General features: G+C 42.9%; 5 protein-coding genes across 8 annotated transcripts; 1 reads left to right on the top strand and 4 right to left on the bottom strand.

The window, feature by feature from the left end:
- Positions 1-613: 613 nt before the first annotated feature.
- LOC109772598 (putative ripening-related protein 6) lies at positions 614-1352 on the bottom strand. The gene is made up of 3 exons (XM_073499203.1): positions 1297-1352; positions 1046-1148; positions 614-988 (listed from the first exon to the last, which is right to left on the bottom strand). Exons 1-3 carry the CDS (start codon positions 1350-1352, stop codon positions 614-616), a joined length of 534 nt encoding a protein of 177 aa, XP_073355304.1.
- Positions 1353-3586: 2234 nt separating this feature from the next.
- Positions 3587-7111, bottom strand: LOC109772608 (uncharacterized). Its single transcript, XM_020331290.4, has 4 exons — positions 6915-7111; positions 6681-6812; positions 4673-5074; positions 3587-3920 (listed from the first exon to the last, which is right to left on the bottom strand). Exons 1-4 carry the CDS (start codon positions 7061-7063, stop codon positions 3782-3784), a joined length of 822 nt encoding a protein of 273 aa, XP_020186879.1. The 5' UTR covers positions 7064-7111; the 3' UTR covers positions 3587-3781.
- An 84-nt stretch (positions 7112-7195) lies between these two features.
- LOC109772590 (uncharacterized) lies at positions 7196-10314 on the top strand. 3 transcript variants are annotated; one of them, XM_020331274.4, is made up of 6 exons: positions 7196-7397; positions 8005-8244; positions 8445-8514; positions 9030-9145; positions 9645-9885; positions 9996-10314. In XM_020331274.4, the coding sequence occupies exons 2-5, from the start codon at positions 8035-8037 to the stop codon at positions 9882-9884; spliced, it is 636 nt and encodes a 211-aa protein (XP_020186863.1). In that variant the 5' UTR covers positions 7196-7397; positions 8005-8034; the 3' UTR covers position 9885; positions 9996-10314. The 3 variants fall into 3 exon arrangements, with proteins under 3 accessions (XP_020186863.1, XP_020186864.1, XP_020186865.1); XM_020331275.4 differs by having other exon boundaries at positions 7246-7397; positions 8011-8244; XM_020331276.4 differs by having other exon boundaries at positions 7250-7388.
- A 116-nt stretch (positions 10315-10430) lies between these two features.
- Positions 10431-14315, bottom strand: LOC109772589 (cyclin-C1-1). Of its 2 annotated transcripts, none has more exons than XM_020331272.2 (9): positions 14078-14315; positions 13859-13965; positions 13427-13466; positions 12796-12840; positions 11926-12047; positions 11725-11842; positions 11572-11616; positions 10842-10989; positions 10431-10759 (listed from the first exon to the last, which is right to left on the bottom strand). In XM_020331272.2, exons 1-9 carry the CDS (start codon positions 14107-14109, stop codon positions 10640-10642), a joined length of 777 nt encoding a protein of 258 aa, XP_020186861.1. In that variant the 5' UTR covers positions 14110-14315; the 3' UTR covers positions 10431-10639. The 2 variants fall into 2 exon arrangements, with proteins under 2 accessions (XP_020186861.1, XP_020186862.1); XM_020331273.2 differs by having other exon boundaries at positions 11725-11839.
- Positions 14316-16852: 2537 nt separating this feature from the next.
- LOC109772597 (uncharacterized) lies at positions 16853-18884 on the bottom strand. Its single transcript, XM_020331280.2, has 2 exons — positions 18711-18884; positions 16853-17510 (listed from the first exon to the last, which is right to left on the bottom strand). Exons 1-2 carry the CDS (start codon positions 18882-18884, stop codon positions 16926-16928), a joined length of 759 nt encoding a protein of 252 aa, XP_020186869.1. The 3' UTR covers positions 16853-16925.
- Positions 18885-19515: the final 631 nt, after the last annotated feature.

Genomic DNA, 19515 nt, shown 5'->3' with positions numbered 1-19515 from the left:
GCAAACAATAGTAAAATAATCTAAACAGATTCAATTAGCCATGTTAGTATGGCGTTACGGTAGGAGTACTAGTTAGATTGTGAGATTAGAAACTCATCTAGCGGCTGGCCGGACGTCTGCCACAACCAAAGTATTTGCCAGAGGACGCGCCCCCGCTGCACTTTCGAAAACAAGGTATTGCTTGGGGTATCGTACATATCGGTTTTTTTGATGTATTCGGCTTTTGGGCACTGAAAACCGAACAAAAACCAAACATCGAACAACCATAAAATTTCCCACTGAACAAAAAATCGAACCACCGAATTAATAGATAAATCGGTTAATATGGTTCAGTTCTGTTCGGTTTTTCGGTTTTCAGTTCAAAAGTGCCCACCCCTAAGTTTGATATAGGATAAATCTAAGACTAATTATTTTGGAACGGAGACGAATACATGATAAACCCGCACTACCATCCATACAGGTAAATTTATTCTGCTACGTACTCGACATATTAAGTACCTAGCGCTCGAGAGATATTATTTTAGCACACGCACACAGAAACAAGCAATCTAGAATCCCCTCCATGGTCGTCGTCGGCCGGCCGGCCGAGTCCGACGGCCGGTGAACACGGTTTTCAGGCGTCGGACCAGGTGACAGGCACGACGCCGACGTCGGTGTCGAGCCCGAGCGCCTCCCACACGGCGGCGGAGGTGTCGACGACGTCGTCCTTGCAGCCGTAGTTGGAGTCGCACTCGTCCACCACGCGGGCCTCCACGGTGCGCCCGTCGCGCTTGCTGGTGATGCGGATCGTCTTGTGGCACCGCCGCCCGCCGGCGTACCACCGCGTCGACAGCGCCGCGATCATGTCCTTGTTGCTGTGGTACTTGCCGTCGCACGCCGCCGGCCCGCCGCCCTCCTGGCCCTTCTCGAAGCCGTTCACCGTCATAATGCCCGGGGTGCCGCCGTGGCCGCCCGGGGTCGACGGGCAGTGGGGCTTCTTGTGCTTGTGCTGCATGCCCGGCTCGGGGCCGTCGTCCTCGGCGTCGTCGCACGGGTCCGGCTTGGCGTGGTGGTGGTGCCGGGCCACCGCGCTCGTCGACGCTTGCAGCAGGATCACAAGCGCGGCCACGACCACCAGCTTGGCGCTCGCCATTGCTGAAGCTCCCTGCCTTCTTGATTACCTGCTAGCCTGTAGCTTCAACTTGGCTTGCCGTGGGTACTGAACTAGTGGTGCTGACGAGTTTATATAGGCGCCCGCGTATGTGTACACATGTGCATGCATGGCGGCATTTGTGTGGCTCCTGAGTCCTGACCGACCTCTGGCGTAAGAGCTTCCGGATCAATGTCTTTTTCAGATGAGCGTACGTGGGCATTCGCCGAGTAAGATACTCTGTCGGCATGCTCGAGACAGGGCGTGATTAAAATGGCCCTGAGTGTACCTCGAGATGAGTTAGTTTGGATTACATGGTGTCGCCATTGCTCCAGCGTTAATATCTGAGGGCAGAACGGGGCATGTCGCTCTTCGCACAGAGATGGTATCAATTTTTACTACACAAAGCTGATTGATCGGAAAGTGCTTCGATATGAATGGGTTTGGGCATCATTACCGTTGAAATTTTGGAGTAAAAACCGACAAGGCAATGGGTGTATAGATCGACCAATCTCTTTTTTTTTTTGCAATAATAATTCAGGTCTATTATCAGAGTTCTCCGAAAGTATAAAGCACGTCAAACATAATAATAAATTATATCGAGACTTCAAGACAACCAAACGACCATTATCGCTGCCAGAACGAGCCGTCGACGCGCCGCTGTCGCCGTTCCCCTATTGGACCCGGCTTGAGATGACAACCGGGAAGTTTTCGTGCACGTGCCCCTAAAGACCAGCGCCCTGGAGCCGCACTCGTCGTCGTTGAGCCCTTGAATACATCTGAAGCAAGCCCGCAAAAAAAGGAATACATCTGAAGCACCTGGCAGCAAATATCGCCACACGACGAGGAACCCTAACCTTACCTTCCCAAGGAGATGGCAGGAATCTATGCTGGAGCTCCGTCGAGTCAACTACGTCCAACTCAAGGAGGATCGGAGACCAGAAGACAAACTCAAAGAAGAAGTGTTGCATCCGTTTGAGCACCGCACTTACGAGGACTAAAAAAAATCCTAACCTAAACTACCAACCGGAGCAGAGGCACCGGGATTCTCTTCCCCGCCACCGGCCGTCTGAGCGGCAGATAGAGGGGAGGCAAATCCACGGACTCGATCGGTAGAGTTTGGAGAGTAAAGTTTGCCCTAGCTAGCTAGGGTTTTCTAGTTAGGAGACGATAAGGCTTCGATCTCTCCATAGACCAATCTGTACCTAGCAATAGACTCCTTTTCGGGAGCGAAAGATAGGAGAGCACCCCTTCTCCCGAAGTTACGGGCGAACTCCCTGAATTAGGAATTTCATAGATAGAGAAGGAAAGTGTTGCTGTGTCAAATCGAGATTGTGTGGGTGTCCGCTCATGTTCGACGCTATCGAAAAGAAACGAGGTCAAGATCCGTTGTTACCAGTACCGACGAAATGGCACGATCTCAAACTTCTAGGGCGGCAAGGAGATTCCTCGACGAGGACTAGGATCTCCCCCCTTATCTTAGAAGGGTCGTCTGAGGGTTCGCCGCGCACATAGTGATTCATACAATAACATTTCATATCAAGATTTAAATAAATAACAATGGCAAGTATATACACCCTTTGTCCCATAATGTAAGACGTTTTTTGACACTTGTAGTGTAGTGTCAGAAAATGTTGTAGTGTAGTGTCAGAAAACGTCTTACATCATGGGACCGAGGGAGTATTTCATAAGAAAACTTGTGCATTTTAATAGTGAACAGTGCATGTAACACATGTTTTATTGTGTAGCTCACATGTTAAAGTATATCATCTTGGACTTTTATACGTATGCAAACAAGACAATTAATTTTTCGATTTTTGAATTTTCCAAAAAGGCCTCCATGACGCCTGAGCTACAAAACGACTTATCTGCGGCGCACCCCACTTTAAAGATAAAACACACTCGATTATTTCCCTCAGTCCCAAAAGTGTGGATACTAGAACAATCCCTACATGCCACTGAGTAGTTGTCGAACTGAAGTTCGAGCATCACCTTCATTGCCGGTAAACTGGAAAATCATCGCAACAACGATTCGGCAGGGGCCAAACGGTGATTAATTGTCACATCAACTCTTGTGCAACGAAATGACGCTCTCCTCAGTGGCAACGGCCTATTGTTCTCTAGTGTCATTTTTTGTACGAACTCTTCTCTGGTGTCATCGAACAGAGAGACATTAGCAAGCAACTTAATAATTAGAAACACACCAAAAAGTACCTAGTCCCTATGAAAAAATATCAAAGCATTATCCCTGAAGTCAGAAAACCCAAAGGTGATGTTGCACCAGCCCAAACAACATCATCAGTTGTAAACAGTAAACAAGGAGAGCAAATAGTGGAAGTGGATACGATTCCACAGATCCCTGCAGACCCTTCTTTTTTTACCTGAAGATCTATCTGGCAACTTTATCGGTCCCGAGAAGAGGGCAGACAAGCCGATGTTTTAGCACGACAGAAACGCTTGTTGTCCATTGAAACGATTCATCAATTTGCTGCTGAAAAAGACAAGCCATTCTGAACTAACTGATTCATGGGGTTGTTTTAGGCTGTCATTCATGGCACTGAGTATACATCCTAATGCAGATTGAGGTAATACCTTTACAAGATCAGAAGTTCAGAATAAGTGAAAAATAACAACCATTTCCGCTGCTATCTGTCAGGGCAAACTAGGAAGTCGAACTTTGTCGAAGGAGAGAAAGCTGACGCGTCCATTATCAACTTGACAAAATTTAAGAGGAATGCCGTCACACTTGCTTTCGATAGTTTCCAGTTCATCCCTTGATGGTGGTTTGTCTCTGCACCAAATTGAATAAACAAGAGCTATGATGGAAAGAAATATCATTCAAGAGATCATATGCATCCAACCACAAACTGCTAAGCCCAAATTCATATATACATGGCATTTTTTCGTGTCTCCTTGCCTACTTCTATAACTTTTATGATGTTCCGGTTCTGCAAATTTGTGGCTTCACGTGTTTCATTACCACTACATGCTTAGAATCACTAGTTATTCTGTTGGGAAAAAGTTTGTCACGAAAATGAGAACCCGTGATAAGTGGGACTGATGGTAATATGATAAGCATATAAATACAAGAAATCATGATTGATTGCACAGTTCGATTGCAAGACGTAACTTAGTAAGTAAAAATCCGATTGGACACCACAAATATCCTATCAGCTTGGATACTAAGCTTAAATTATATACATTAGCTCAATCATTATAACCACTGTGATAACAAAGCAAAGTATTAAATCTATGTGCATACAATACATTAACAACACAAAAGAGAGATATCCATGTGCACAGAAAGACAGCCAATAACACCTGATAGATAAATCGTGATGCCTAAATGTGCAGAAGTTTCAGAACATCCATTTCAAACCAGAAGAGATTAAAATCATATCAAATACACAATGAACAATTTATGCACTCTTGTAGAAAACCTTGTTATCCTACACTGCCATTTTAAACAAACCTTGTGAACTACTTTAAGATGAAAATGCACTAGTTTATAAGCACAAATGCATGTGAGAAAAGAAACATTACCTTAGCATAGATAGGAGGAAACAAGGGGCTCCAGGGGATGACTTTCTGAATTTGCTATTTGGTAGATACACTTCGAAGGATGGATGTAACCCATCTATGTGCATTTCTTTGAGTAATTTCGTGATGCCGTTGTGGACACCGTCGGCTCTATTGAAGCTCTGGTCAGTGTCAGGCATACGCTCCAGGGAATCAGTGGTTTCACAAGTAGGGTTATTCTTCATTGTCCAGGGGACAGCATAGCGTCCAATAATGTAGCCAAGCAACTTCAAGTGTTTGTAAGCCTGGAAGGCATCCCAGGAGCACCCGTATTTTCCTCCTGCAATCTTTCCATAGATTTCTTCCATTCCTATTGTCCCACCCTCATCATCGAGAAAAATCAATGCCCCTCTTTCTGCCAAAAACCTGCATAGTTTGGTCAGCCAACACACCTCAACTTGAAAGTCAAAGTATTTGAAAACAAAAGGCATGCCATGCAATGCATCCAATGAACGTTTGAGTGCTGCATAGTGTAATTAGTGCACACCGTTGGGTTAAACAAGCACAATCATATTGATTCAAGCATGAGGACTCCAGGACATTCTTTATGTGCATGATCCGAATTCAAAAGACTGCTATTACACATGTGGACAAGATTAGGATCGTGTCTTTGGCAAAAAGATGACATTACTGAACATCCTAATTCGCTGGCAGCTTGGCACATGGTTTGCCGTCCGAAAAGTAAAGGGGGCTTGGGGTTATTAGTCTGGAAGTCAAAAATGAAGCTCTCCTGCTCAAGAATCTGTTTAATTTTTGTAATCGCGCTAATATACCATGGGTGGACATGGCTTGGCAAGCATACTATCAAACTGATACACCTCAAGTGTGTGGTCGGGTGGGACCTTTTTGGTGGCGCAACATCTGCTCGCTCACGGATAATTTTAGAGCTATCACTGCATGCGTCCCTGGGGATGGTAAAACAATTATGTGCTGGAAAGACAGATGGATGAGTGATCTTGTAGCTGAGAAGATGCCAAGGCTTTTTTCATTTGCTCTAGACCCAGATATCTCACTTACGGAGATGATAGCTGCAACTTCAGTGGAAGACTTGGCAAGTTTCTTTGCAATCCCAGTCTCCCCTCAGGCCTACTGTGAGCTTCAGGAACTGCATAGTATCTTGGTGGAACCTCGTAGCGAGTATCACTTTGGCACCCAGCTAGATACTTGGACGTTTAAATCCTCCCAGTCTGGAACCTAGTCTTCTGCGGGATATTATAAGTTGATGTTCAGCTGTCTCCAGGTTGCCCGCTGTTTGAACTTATTTGGAAAAGTAAATGTTTGCCAAAACAGAAGGTTTTCATGTGGCTATTAACTGTGGACCGGCTTAATACAAGAGACGTGATAGATAGAAGACACTGGACGATTGAGTCTGGGGTGAATTGTGCTCTATGTCAAGTCAGTGTCAGAGAGTCTAGAGAACATCTGTTTTTTAACATCAGTGGCCCTTGCTTCATGGAAATAGTTTCATCTGCCTTATGGAACATTTGGAAGCAGCGTAATGATTGGATTTTTGATTAAAAAAAAAGCCTGCTTCACTTGTTGGTTGGCGCAGAAGATTGATTAGTGACCTGAACCTCATCACATTTAGAGTTAAAACAGTGGAAGTGGAGCCACTGAAAGCTTGGATTGCTTCTATTTCTTAAACCCTCGGTTTTCTCTAGTTTCCATTTTGTTCTTTTTATCAGTATAGGCTCCTCTCCCTTTTTTTTCTGTTCTGTTGGGGGCCATCTCAACCCCAATGTAAAATACGTATGTAAATTCCGTTTACTCTTCTTTTTAATGAAAATTTATACCGGATTCCCCTACTGTTTGCCCGTAAAGAAAAAAGAACTCCAGGACATGCTCCGCATTTCTTAGACGAAAGACGTCATGCACACGGCTTGATAAGAAGCCCCAACGGCCACGGTAGCATATTCACAGAGCAAATAACCATGCTGTAGTATTGCGGCATTTCGTCAAACAGGTAGCGTACCCGATCTCCTCGACATTGTAGTACAGCTTGCCGCCTCGTGTGACGCCGGTGGTCAGCCAGAGCTTCCCCTTGCTGTCCAACACCTCCGCCGCGCCGGCCTCCTCCACCCACCGCGCCCGCGACGCCACGTTCCTGCTCCACAACATATGCAATGCAACCCGCTGAACTATCCACAAGCGCACCGGCAGAAGCAACAAACAGATCAACCGCAAGAGGAGAGCCGAGAGCACGCACCTGAACTGGACTCTCGAGGACGTCGGCGCCGCGTCCGAGAGGAAGGGGTTGAGGTGGTGCTCCTCCCCGTCGTCCTCCACGGCAGCGGCGGCAGAGGCAGCCCCGGGAGCGCGGCCCCTTCGCCGCCGGTCTCGCGACGCAGCCGCCATGGACCGCTCCTTGTAACCTACCAAAAATTTCAACGACCCGTCACACTGGAAACGGGCCCCCAGAAAAGGCAGGCCGCACACAGACGTGGGCCAAGATAGCGGGCCCTGACAGGCGGGGCCCAAATGGGGAAGAGACGTGTGTGCCTTTTTATCGCGAGACCTCGTCTTCTACCCCCTTTCGCATCCTTTTCATTCAAAACAGGCAGGGCAGGGAGAGGGGAGGAGGTGGAGGCGCCGAGCGAAGGAAAAAAAATCGAGTGCACTCGTCGGCGGCGCGGCGCGGCGGCTGCCTCCTCTGCTCGTCCGATCGAGCTCGCTTCGTCGGGTGAGCGCGGTACGTCCCCCCGTCTCGGCGCGTATCTTCTCCGCTCGTGGCAATTTCCGCTGGATTTGCCTCCGCGGTAGGCGCCGATCCAGCGAGGTAGTTGCGGGTCGGGAGCTGTTCTTCGATTGGGTCCCCGCGCGGGTTCCCCGACGATTCTGAGGCGGAATTCGTCCATTTCTAGCCAGATTCGCCGTCGATTCGGTGCGGCTACCTTAGGAATTGGGAAATCAGGGGCATCTCTGCGTGCGCTGTCCTGCTCGTTTCGTGCTCTAGCTCGCTGTCCTACGGTTGCTGAGGGTCGTGGTGATGGTCCCCGGCTGTGGGATTCAGCAAGTCGTTAGGTTTATCCCCCGATTTTGTTACTGCTCGTGGTTTCAGTTCACTGCCCCGGATGGGACTTTTTTAGTTCAAATTTCGTCTCCAACGAGTGGTTGGATTTCGCATTGTTGGTCCTCGGTAGCTTTGTCGAGATGGTCCAAAGTTTGATCTGAGCATCGATGTCCTTGATTTATTTATACTGCAAAGATGGTCACAGGGTAAAATGCTTGCTGATAGTTGGCACTTGACAGATAGTTTATCGTAAAAGCAAGTAACTGTTGAATCACATCTCTTTCAGTCTCAGGTCGATTCGGGAGCTGAAGGGAGCATGAGTACTGCCAACGGCACACGGCGTGCCTCAAGAAGGCAATCACAAGATGCTGATAAGGTCGTCGTGAACTTGGTCTCAACCCCCCCAGCGGCGGGCAGCCGTCGTGGAGTATCGACCTCTAACGCTGGCGCGCGCACCTCACCCATTGACGTGGAAGCCCTCGAGGATGAAGTGCAGGTCGTATCAGCTTCACAAGTGCCTCCTCAGGTAACTTTGCGAGGCAGTAAGTTCATAGTGATGTTTAAGGACCATGGTGTATACATTCACTTTTCAAATAGGTTCTGTACTTCCTATGATTCTGACGCACACAAGCTCTTCATATTGAGGAAGAGTATCACAACTTGGTTATTACATGAATGTGATGCACCATTTCTGGCATTTATATCGAGTCTTCTTGCATTTTGCAGAGGCGGAACCGGAGACCTAGGAGGCAGCCTGTGACAGTAGTTGATCTCGATGTACATGCTACCCGGCAAGGTTAGTTCGCTACTTAGTCTTACTATGTTGCATTCTGTAGAGTTGTTTTGGCTTCTAACATTACGGAAATTGTTTGGTAGTATATTCTTCATCATTCCATTATCCTCTGCCTAATCAATTCTTCTGGAATTATCCAATTTATAAAAAATCACGTATATCATGCTGCTAAGATGACCGTAAGTGCTGATTATACCATGTGACATAAGTTTACTTTCTAGTGGGAACAGACATATATAAGCTATGCTGAAAATTGGACCCGTGGCTTTCTTTTGTGGCTAATTTCCTATATAATAACTTTCTGTTGCAACGTGATACATATATATTGATGCTGACTCTGGGAACCACAACTGGAAGTTGTAAAATACTCCCTCCGTTCCAAAATAAGGGACTCAACTTTGTACTAAAGAAGTTGAGTCACTTATTTTGGGACAGAGGGAGTATTTGTCAATATGCTGTCTGACTATATATCACTGTCATTTAAGCCTCCTTATCTGCCTCATTGTTTATTCAATCAGGAGTGTCTCATGATGATAATGCAACAGTGCTTTCTCATAACACAAGGAACAAACGCCCAAGAGTTGCACCTGTAATAGACATCTCTCCAGAAACAGGAGAAGGGTCCAGCTTACAGGTATTTAAATTTTTTTTTGAAGGGATTAAACCCTCTTAGCTTTAAGTCCAGTTTGATGAATGATTAGTGATTACTTATTAGTTGTTCTCTACTTTGTCCTTTATGTGAATAACAGCTGGTATCTAGTGCATGATGCACCCCTTTGTTCGTTCTATGGAGTTTTGCATTAAGTTGAAAGAATTTCTCGTTGTATGTTCAAGGCATACTTGCAGTTCTCTGGTGATGTCATATAGACCTGTCCAGATTGTTCTCGAGTGGCCAATTGTTAAGACTCTTGGTTGGCACTAAATTTTTTGCAATTGTTAAATTTCAAGAAGCATTTTGCCGTCCAGTTCCTACTAGCATGTTTACTTTATAAGTAGTGTATACCTTATGCTATAGGATATTTCCACCTAAGAAAGCTGCTCTATACATTCAATCCTGGCGATCCAGTTCCTACTAGCATGTTACCTCGTGATTTGTGCTAAACTCTGGCTACCTCGGTTTCCATTCTTGTCAGTCAAAAAATGCGGGGGAAACTAGCAAAGAGCCTGTGAATGTGGCTCCAAAGGAACCCATCTTCACCTGCCCGGTGTGTTGGAACAAGTTGGATGAGCCAGCCACAACAATGTGCGGCCACATCTTCTGCACAAACTGCATAAAGCAAGCCATCCAGTTCCAGAAGAAATGTCCTACCTGCCGGAAGCACCTGAAGATGAACAATTTCCATCGCATTTACCTTCCTAACACCTCCCGTTAAGGTGAGCCCTTTCAGTTTCTATACGCCATAATCTGTTGAGCTTCAATTTCATCAGATACAGGTCCGTTTGATGTGTTAAACTGAACCTCTGACTTTGAAATCTATTGTCAGGGTCAGGAGTCCTCCTAGGGAGAACCATGGTGGATCTTCTGCTGGGGAGCATTGTGTACCATCATCACCTAGATGAATGTATGGGAATGGGTCGGTAGGAGTTCATCGTCCTGATGACCGGACTGGATAACCTTCTGCCTGAAATGGGGTTAACCTGATAAACAGAGTGGATAGCTTTCTGCCTGAAATGGGTTTAACAAATTTGCCTGTAGCCTTCCATTATATTGTTTGCGGCAACTTAAAAATGTTGTATGTATTAGGCTAATAGCCTTGTACCCTTTTCTTCTCCATAGTTGGTCGATGTAACTGCGTTTTGGTATTTCTGTTCAGTGCCGTGCTATGTTATGAAGTGACTGCCCTGGCATTTTATCAGCTGCCCAGGTAGGTATGGCTGAGGACGTAGATGATCTTGTCCCCAGGGGAACTTCACAGTCATGCCAACAAGCGGAACTTCACTGAAGTAATTTTGTTTTGTAAATACAACAGTTATAAATGTCAAGAATCACAGACTATTACAAGCGCATCCAAAACTATTCCCTATCATCATGGGTTTCTTCATTCTGAAAAGATGCATCACAATTGGTCCGCTGATCACTTGCAATATTAGGTCTAAGAATTTACTATTAACTAGAACAACATCTACTTTAGGCCTTTGCTGGCAGCTTGTTCATTATGGGGCTGATCTTTTCGTCAGAGAGACCCCTTTGAGGGTCAACCTTGTAGGTTTCGTAGAAGTCCAGTATTTCCATTGAAATATTCTTCACCTGGGTATTGCAAATGAATCTCGATCAATTGGATGGGTATTATGAGGGGGAAGAGGGGGGGTATTCACAAACATGCGCTTACAATGTTCATATCAACATGAAGTTCTTCAAACCATGAAGTTGTATCCTTATCTTTAAGAACACTGGCAATGTATATACAAGCCAATGCAATCATATAGGGAGGCTGTACGAGAATAAGGTCCATTTTGTAAGTATCATTGACAAGGCCCCTGCAAGTAACCATGACCGATCAGAATAGATATATGCCAAGCTGAAGATTAAGCATGATAGAAGCGTTTCACTTGTATTTGTTTTCCATGTGATCCCAGATAAAAGCTATCGCCTTATTGACTGAGTAACTGTGCTGTAATACATCAAATGAGAAGGAAAACCCAGCTGAGGTACTTCTATCATATGTCCCTACAATCCTACAGGCTACAGTTCTATCAAGGATATTCAGAACATCAATGCCAAATGTAAATACCGTTGATAAACTCAAAATATATACTAGGAGAAATCCTGAAACAAGGACACCAAAAGACAAGTCTGCTTTCTCTGGGACTAACATGCTCATGTCATAAAAACATTTGTCTAAGAAAAGCTACGGTAGATGCTTTGAGTGACATTTGGTGGTTAAAATCTAAATATCTACTGTAGCTTTTCTTAGATAGAAAGGTCAACAAAGCACAAAAATAATAATAATGCGTCTGTGGTTGAATTATAAAGGTCTAGAAGTTCAATTCCAGAATAGCAGCATTCACAAATCAATTTAATGCTACACGGCATAGTTTCATTCATGAAGCAGTGCTTACCAGGCAAACTGTGTCAGGTCTGTTACGCCAGCATCCTGCAATAAACTGCAAACGGAAAATCTCTCTTAGGGGAACAGACTATAAGAGGCTCCCTACTTCCATTGAAATGTCATTTGTTACTCGTATAAGATACCACAGGAAACAGAATCATACTGTAAAAGAGGACGATAAGGGTGGTAAACAACTAAATAATAGTCAAGCGCTTCCAGGAGCTTCATTTCCATTTCAAGAATATCCTTAATTTCAAATCGGTACTTATCATCAGAACCTGCTATAAAGGGGAACCACTAAACCGTTAGTGCAGCTCTTCCAAGTAAACTGTGTACCTGTATGATCATGATTCATGAGACTTACCACACATCTTTTTTATGTAGAAGACGAGAAGCCTTGCTTGCACTGTGCTCTCCTCTACCTTTGATGCTAAATATAAACAAGCTGGGGCTACCAAACGAGGGTCATACTCACTCATGCTCTTTCTGTAAAAAGATTCAGCATTAGGACACGAGTATACCTGCTTACATAAAGTACTAAATTTGGTTTAGAGAGAAATTGAGAAACAAGCAAACGAAATAAACCTTCATGTCCAACTTTTGCTCACATAAAGTATAAAAACACGAGTTTGATCCTCGATGTTCAGAACACTACCAGTTGAAACTTATAGTTACAGAAAATTTCCATAGTACTAGGTTTAGCTGATACGCATGAGTTCTGATTGAAGCAAGTTGGGAACCATTATAATAAATAAAGTATACAAACACGAGTTTGATCCTCGATGTTCAGAACACTACCAGTTGAAATTTATAGTTACAGAAAAGTTCCATATTAGTAGGTTTAGTTGATACACATGAGTTCTGATTGAAGCAAGTTGAGAACCATTAATATCTAGAATATCACGAGTTCTGATTGGGTGATTGGAGCACCGTGAAATCTTACAGGGTTCTGACTGAAGCACTGAATTTCCCATCAGAACAAATAAAGAAACAGCAAAACGTCATACAGTCATAGTATACGATACATCCAGTAAGTTGACCATCTTAGATCCTAGGGGAACACAGCACCTTACAGCCTAAAAAAGTAGTATCATAGTTTCCTTTCTCCAGCTAATTAAAGCGATAGTCAAATTTAGGCAAGAAATCAGAGATCAGAGGGGTGGGGCACTCTTTCTTTGTGATGAATAGAAAGAAACTACATATCCCATGTATCCTTGTTAGGTGAGAATCATACCTTGTATAGACACGCCTGAAGTAAGTGATGGCAGTAGCTATGACTCTGAAATAGCAATGATTTAAGATCATCGGGATCATGAGTTAATCCCAGAAAAATCGAGAGGAAAATGTACTGCGTGTTAGTGGACAAATGGCAATTCTAATCTTATAAGAACAGCCCCCAACAACCGTATGATTAATAAACAGTACACATAAAGCACAACAAACAATGCCACTGAGCTAGCGAATTCTTTTTTATTTTATGAAAGCAGGTAATTTATATATCAATCTTGAAGTTCAAACAAACTATGCAGAAATATTATAAGGAAGATGAAACCTGATGAGCGAAAGTATGAATGTGTTTCCCGTAATACTGTAATAAGTCAATACTTTGTACGCTAATATGTATAACTCTTGTCCATATGGAAGTAACCACTTCAGTAAAGTAACTGAAAATATTTATTAGTAGATAGACGCAAGCATTGTTTTCATTTCCTTGGCAAGTGTAAAACACTGGAGATCTCCCTTGGTTAAGCGTAAAAGGAAAGCATGCTAAGTCCAAAATAGCCTAAATGCAGAATCGAAAACAAATATGACATTACAGAATCGAAAACAAAAGTGCAGGCCAGGCAGTGGATCCAAGGTCAAACCTTTGTCTAACTTTCACCTGCTGCGCCAACCGCCATATATCTGAAACCAACAAATGCTTTACTCCGTAAGAACAAAATATTGCAAATCAAGTAACTCTAAAGTGATAATTTGTGGCCGCTGCAAATGGAAGGAAATGAATTGCACTGGACCCATGCTGATGGTATGAACTGCCAATTAATGAACACAAACAATTGCCACAACTTGAGATCACAAAAATGCTGTTATAAAACAAGGAGATCACGAATTTGTATTTCTGAATCAGCAAATTAGAACGAACATTGTACGAGCTGTTCGCTCTTGATTCGACGGGTACGGTAGGGAATTGCTCAAAATTTGCGTCACATTGAATATTTACACTGCAGAGAAACTAAACTAATTTGCATCAGGGGAATACTACTCTGCGAGCAAGGGACGGGGAGGAGCTCACGTACGGGAGGACATGTGGATCTTGACGAGGCGGAACTCCTCCGTCGTGATGCCCCGCTCCCGGTCCGCCGCCGGCACCACGTCCACGTCCTCCGGGTCCAGAAGCTGCTTGCTGCTCACACCGGATCAAGCGCGCGCACACAACACGCCAAATTAGATGCTTCAATCAATCCGCGCATCACGGGCAAGACCGAATCGATCGAGACCGGGAGCTGGAGACTTACGAGTGCGACGACGCCCAGAAGTTGGCGGCCATCCTTGGCTGGCTACGCCGGCGAGCCTCGCCGGCCGGAGCGGCGGAGCCTCCGCGAATTCGGAGTTCGGAGAAGAGGGGAGCACGGCACCCGAGCTACAGCAAAAGAAGGATTGCGACTCGCGAGTTTTTTTTCCGGACAAATTGCGACTCGCGAGGTGGTACGCAGTTCCGTTGGGGCCGTGCTTAGGGCCAGTTCTTTTGCTAGCTTTTTTTTCTTTCAGAATAAGCTGCTCCCTATCCAGCTTATTTTAGAAGCCCAACCAAAATTTTCTTTTTAGAAGCCTACTAGTCAAGTCTTAACTACTAGGCTTCTAAAAAAATAAACTTGGTTGGGCTTCTAGAATAAGCTGGGTAAGGGGCAGCTTTTTGCAGCTTATTCTAGAAGCCACCAAAAGAACTGGCCCTTACGCGCCTTATTAGGGGGTGCTGGGGTAGAACTCACCGGAGAGCCGTTGTGCGGACCGGCTTGGGCTGCAGTTTTGAGCAATTGGACAAATTAATATGCTTTTCTTTTTTGTTTTGGCAAATTATGTCACTAATTTGACTAAAAAAATCATGTCACTAATATGTAGAATCAGGGGTAACCTGTCAATGATACAAAGTTTTCATTTTCTCAAATCGCTAATGGTTTGGTCGAATTGACTGGGGGCTTTCTCTTTTTTCATACGTGAACAATTCTTCTAGAGTAGTGAACATCTTTTTTTGCGAGTATATAGTCGTGAACATCTCTTATTAGGCATGAACATTTGTCCCGAAATATATGAATATTTTATAAAAAATATGTGTGTGCATTTTATTTGATGAATAATTTTTTTGAAAAATATGGGAATCATTTTTGTAAAATAAATAAATAAATGAGTACTCATTTGCTAAACATGAATATTTCTACTGTTTTTATCTACGTTTTCTTTTATCTTTTGCGAGATATATACATCAACATTTTTTAGAGAATCATGAATGTTTCTTAAAGATTCGTTTGTTTATCATACACATGAAAAAAAATTGTAGTCCAAAATATAACTAAAAGTTAAATAAAAAAGAGAAGACAAAAATAAAAGTGAAAACTTAGAAGACATAAAAAATAAAATAACATACAACAAAGAACAAGAGAAAAGAAAGAAAAATGGAATTCAAGAAAATGCAAAAAAAAAGAACATACTGGTACAATCAGAGTTTGGTAGCTCCCAAATAGACCGCAAGAACACACCACCGAGATAGACAATAAGTAGACACCACAAAAATATGGATGTTTCCCTTCTCCTTATTGCTCTCAACATATGTGTACAGTTTCAAAGCCCTTCTCAACTGAGAAAGGTGTTTTGGCTCTCTAATGTCTCGGGTACCAGAGTTTTCAAAAACAAAAACATATTTTGAATCTTAGATAAAAGAGAAAAATCGACATGTACATCTATGTCTGATCCACATACATGTAGCTTTTTGTTAGTAAATATTTTCACTTGTTGGCTGCACAAAAATAGTTTTGTCTATGATGGTGAATACCACATCTATTTAGATCCACATTTTTGCCTTATTTTATGTAGCCGTCAAATCAACATTTTTCTATGAAAGTGTATTTGTGATTGTGGAAAAACTTAAGAACTTTCTAAAATTTTAAATTTTGGTTTTCTATAAAACTTCAAGGGACCCAGGCACCCGAGTTCATTTTAGTAAAATTCGCCCCGAACCTCAGTGTATAGTGATGGCCTATAGAGCAACTAGGGAAGTGCCCACTCTGAAGCACAATAAAACACCATGTGCATTTTCCCTCAAAAGAAAACACCATGTGCATTTCTCCAAAGCTAGGATGTCCTAAAACTGCTTCAAAATTTTAGAATAAAGGATCATTTCCAAATACTCCGGTCTAAACATGCATACACTCACAAGCCACCCGGCATCAATACCAACCCCAGTCCTGAGTGGAAAAAAAGGTCTAAACCGCAAAGTATCACCTAGAAAATCGAAAACCCAATTCGGTGCCCTGCACCCGGTCAGAAAAAAAAAATCAAAATAAATACTTAAAAATTCAAAAAAAATCAAATTTTTTTGGTGTGATAGATAATATTATGCGTGAGGTTCGCTCCAAATTCCAACTTATTGGACATCTGAGAAGCTCCCAGAAAAAAAACAAATTAGGTCTAAACAGTACACTTTTTTTACAGACCCCGAATTTGTCTTTTTTGCTGAGAGTTTCTCAAATGTCCAAATGAGTTGAAACTTGGAGCGCACCTCACGCATAAACTTATCTACCACACATAAAAAATGAAATTTTTTGATTTTTTTTAGTATTTATTTTGATTTTTTTCATCAGGAGGGTGCAGATGAGCTCGGGAGCAGAAACGCCGCACTCAAAAGCTCAGCATAGAGTGCAGCTACCCTGGAAGCCAGGCAAAGTGCAACCACCACACGCATGTACTGCTAAATGCCATAATTACATATAATTATTTCACAAGGAAAAACTCGAGTCCAATTTTAACAGCATAATTTCGTCATGACCGGCTTCCATACTGAGTTTAGATGTACAACATACATAATGAATAGTTGACAAATTAGAACTGAACATGTAGCTGGGAAATATCCTCCATATTTTTTTACCTAATCCGTGTTGCCAAAACAGTGGAAAGAAGAAACAAAATGTGGAACACAGCAGGACTGTGGAGCATCCGTGGCACCTGCGCTGGACCGAATATGTGAGTAGATAGTACAACAGTTTGATTACACTCCAAGCTTGTCACAAGCTCACGACTTGGGTCTGCCTATGTACGTCGTTAATCCCTTGGTCCACTCATCATGGACACACGTTTACGGTCGGACAAACCTTAGCCAGGAAAGCTACCAGGCAGCGTCGAGCGTCGACCCCAAGTCACCTTCACCGAGATCAGCGCAAAATCAGTTTTTATCTCTCGAGTTTTATGCCCATGGGTCTTCGCCTTGAAGGTACAACGACGTTGGGACTCGGATCCGGATGATGGTGCGCATACCTTGAATTTCAAACGTATGGAAGACCACCTCACTACGGCAACCACAGACCTCTTCAGGGCACAAGACTTGACAACAACGCCATCGAAGAGCCGGTTCTCGTTATAACACCCACTGGTAAAACATCCGAGAGACATATGGAAACTGCTATGCACTTCCGATATGAGAACCTCTACTGTGGCCTCAACCGCGCTGGAAAGATATGCTAAAGTTATGGCAACCGCACCGCCACAGTCGCCAGAGATGTTAAATGTGAACGGCCGCTCCGATGTGCCCCAAGGGCTTAAGATTGTTGCACCGTCAATCACCTGTAGGTCATCTCCTTCTTGCCTGCCTCTCTTGATCCTCATGTCATACTCAATTAGACCATCATCATCCATATATATCCCTCGCTTAGGGCCACCAGCCATGCTGATGAGAGAACCCTACAAAATTAATATTATATTTAGTGGTTCTTCATATAAAAGTAAGACATATCTAAAGCTAAATACTTCCGTTATGATGGTTCACATGTAAAAATATTTACTTAAATCTTGCAACTGATAACCAAGATCTTTGTCATGCATTCAACAAAATGGATACAGAGTGCATAATGGTGTGACCGGGAAAATTGGCCCTATTTTGATATTTATTTACATAAGTCTGATGAAAACAGAAAAAACCAGAATGAATGTTCTAGTGATGGGGTCCTTGATCTTATTTTTATTCATATGCCTACAAACAAAAATAAATTAAATCATTTCATGCACTGTACTACAAAGCAACCATGAACCCAAAGCAACTCTGTTCGATTTGTTTGGAATACATCACACTCCATTAGTTTAATTATTTAAATTTGTTCCTATAGTGAATCATCTTTCATACAACTACAGTACTCGCTTATAAAATCCGAATTATTATACTACTCCCTCCGTTCCAAAAAAAAGTGTCGTGGCTTTAATTCAAATTTCTACTAAAGCTGAACTAAAGCCAAGACACTTTTTTGGATTGGAGGGAGTACTATTCTGCTACTTATGAACAGACTAATAACATGGGGAAGCATTTTTCCCGCAGGTAAGACAAAATATTTACATGAGTTATAACAAAATAAATACTCATGGAACAATGACAGTAAAGTAATCATATTTCTAGTTCTTAAGAAAAAAAGAGTGAAAACTGAGATTTTTTGTTTACTACAAGAGCACAAATAATACAAAATTCACAATCTACCCTAACTTTAATGATGTAAAACAAATAGGCTGTTGTACTATAATAATTCCAGCCCTATATTACGAAGTGAATAATTAATGTAGTTCAACATAAAGATAAATCTACTTAGCCCCATTGAATATCAAGGTCCATCTACTTAATTAACACACAAATTTGATATTTTTGTGTTCGATGCTGTCTAAATCATAGACTCAGGAGCGGTTTGCCCTTGTGGCAGTGTCCACCTAACGGGCCTCGTGGGTGAAACTATCCAAATGTGTGATTGGGACACTAGTCCATGCTTTTAATGGGCAGACACAAGTTTTTATAAGTTCATATATAATCAAGTGGGTTAAGCTGGCAAACATCAATGAGGGGGGGGGGGTGTTAGGATAGACTTATTCTTGAAATAATTGCATATGAGTATTGATGTGCACCTTCTCCACAATGATGGGATCATCCCTGCTAATATTGACGACATAATTAAGCAACACATCTAGATCATCCCGCACTGCTATGTATCCATACAACTCTACGAAGTCATCATCCTGAGGAATTTTAGCCATAGCTAATGAGAAAATTTGCAGCATGCAAGAAGTAGGATGTTTCATGCCTAGCCGAGCTTCATAAAAAGTAAAGTTATATTGTTAGTTTTAGCTGCAATTAATAAAGTAAGAGAATACATGCTGTTCAAAATGTAAAATAATTGTTTGATGATTATTTGACCACCTCACTTAGAGGCAGTGGCGGAGCTACCAGCAGAAAGCTGAGCGGGCCAGGTTACTGAACATGGCCGTAATCTTGAATTGTTGCTGCTGAGTAGTCTTATTTGTCCGTGGGCTTAGGTATAATTTTTGTTTTTTGGAAAAGCTGGGCGGGCCACGGCCATGTTTGGCTCCAACGTAGCTCCGCCGGTGCTTAGAGGGTCCATATGGACACATACGCACCGGTGCAAGCCCTCTCAACTCAGTTGGGGGGACCGAACCAACACCATTCCGTGGCTATGATCAGGGGAAAAAAGATTTTTATTGTCAAAAACTTTGAGGATTTGAGTTTGAGCACTAAGCAAGAAAAACTTATCACCACTAGTTCAAATTCCTTTTTATGGCATCGGCATAGCTACTCAAAGTGATCATTGGATCATATAACACTAGAAATGTCCTTAGCATTGTTCATTTGCAACATTTTTGGGGGTCGTGAACCATCTTCCAACTAGAATCTTTTGGGACAAAATTTGATCAT

This window comes from Aegilops tauschii, chromosome 5 (assembly GCF_002575655.3).
Source record: "Aegilops tauschii subsp. strangulata cultivar AL8/78 chromosome 5, Aet v6.0, whole genome shotgun sequence".
Lineage (NCBI taxonomy): Eukaryota > Viridiplantae > Streptophyta > Magnoliopsida > Poales > Poaceae > Aegilops > Aegilops tauschii.
Note: the sequence above shows the minus strand (reverse complement) of the source record. Positions and strands in the feature narration are given on the sequence as shown.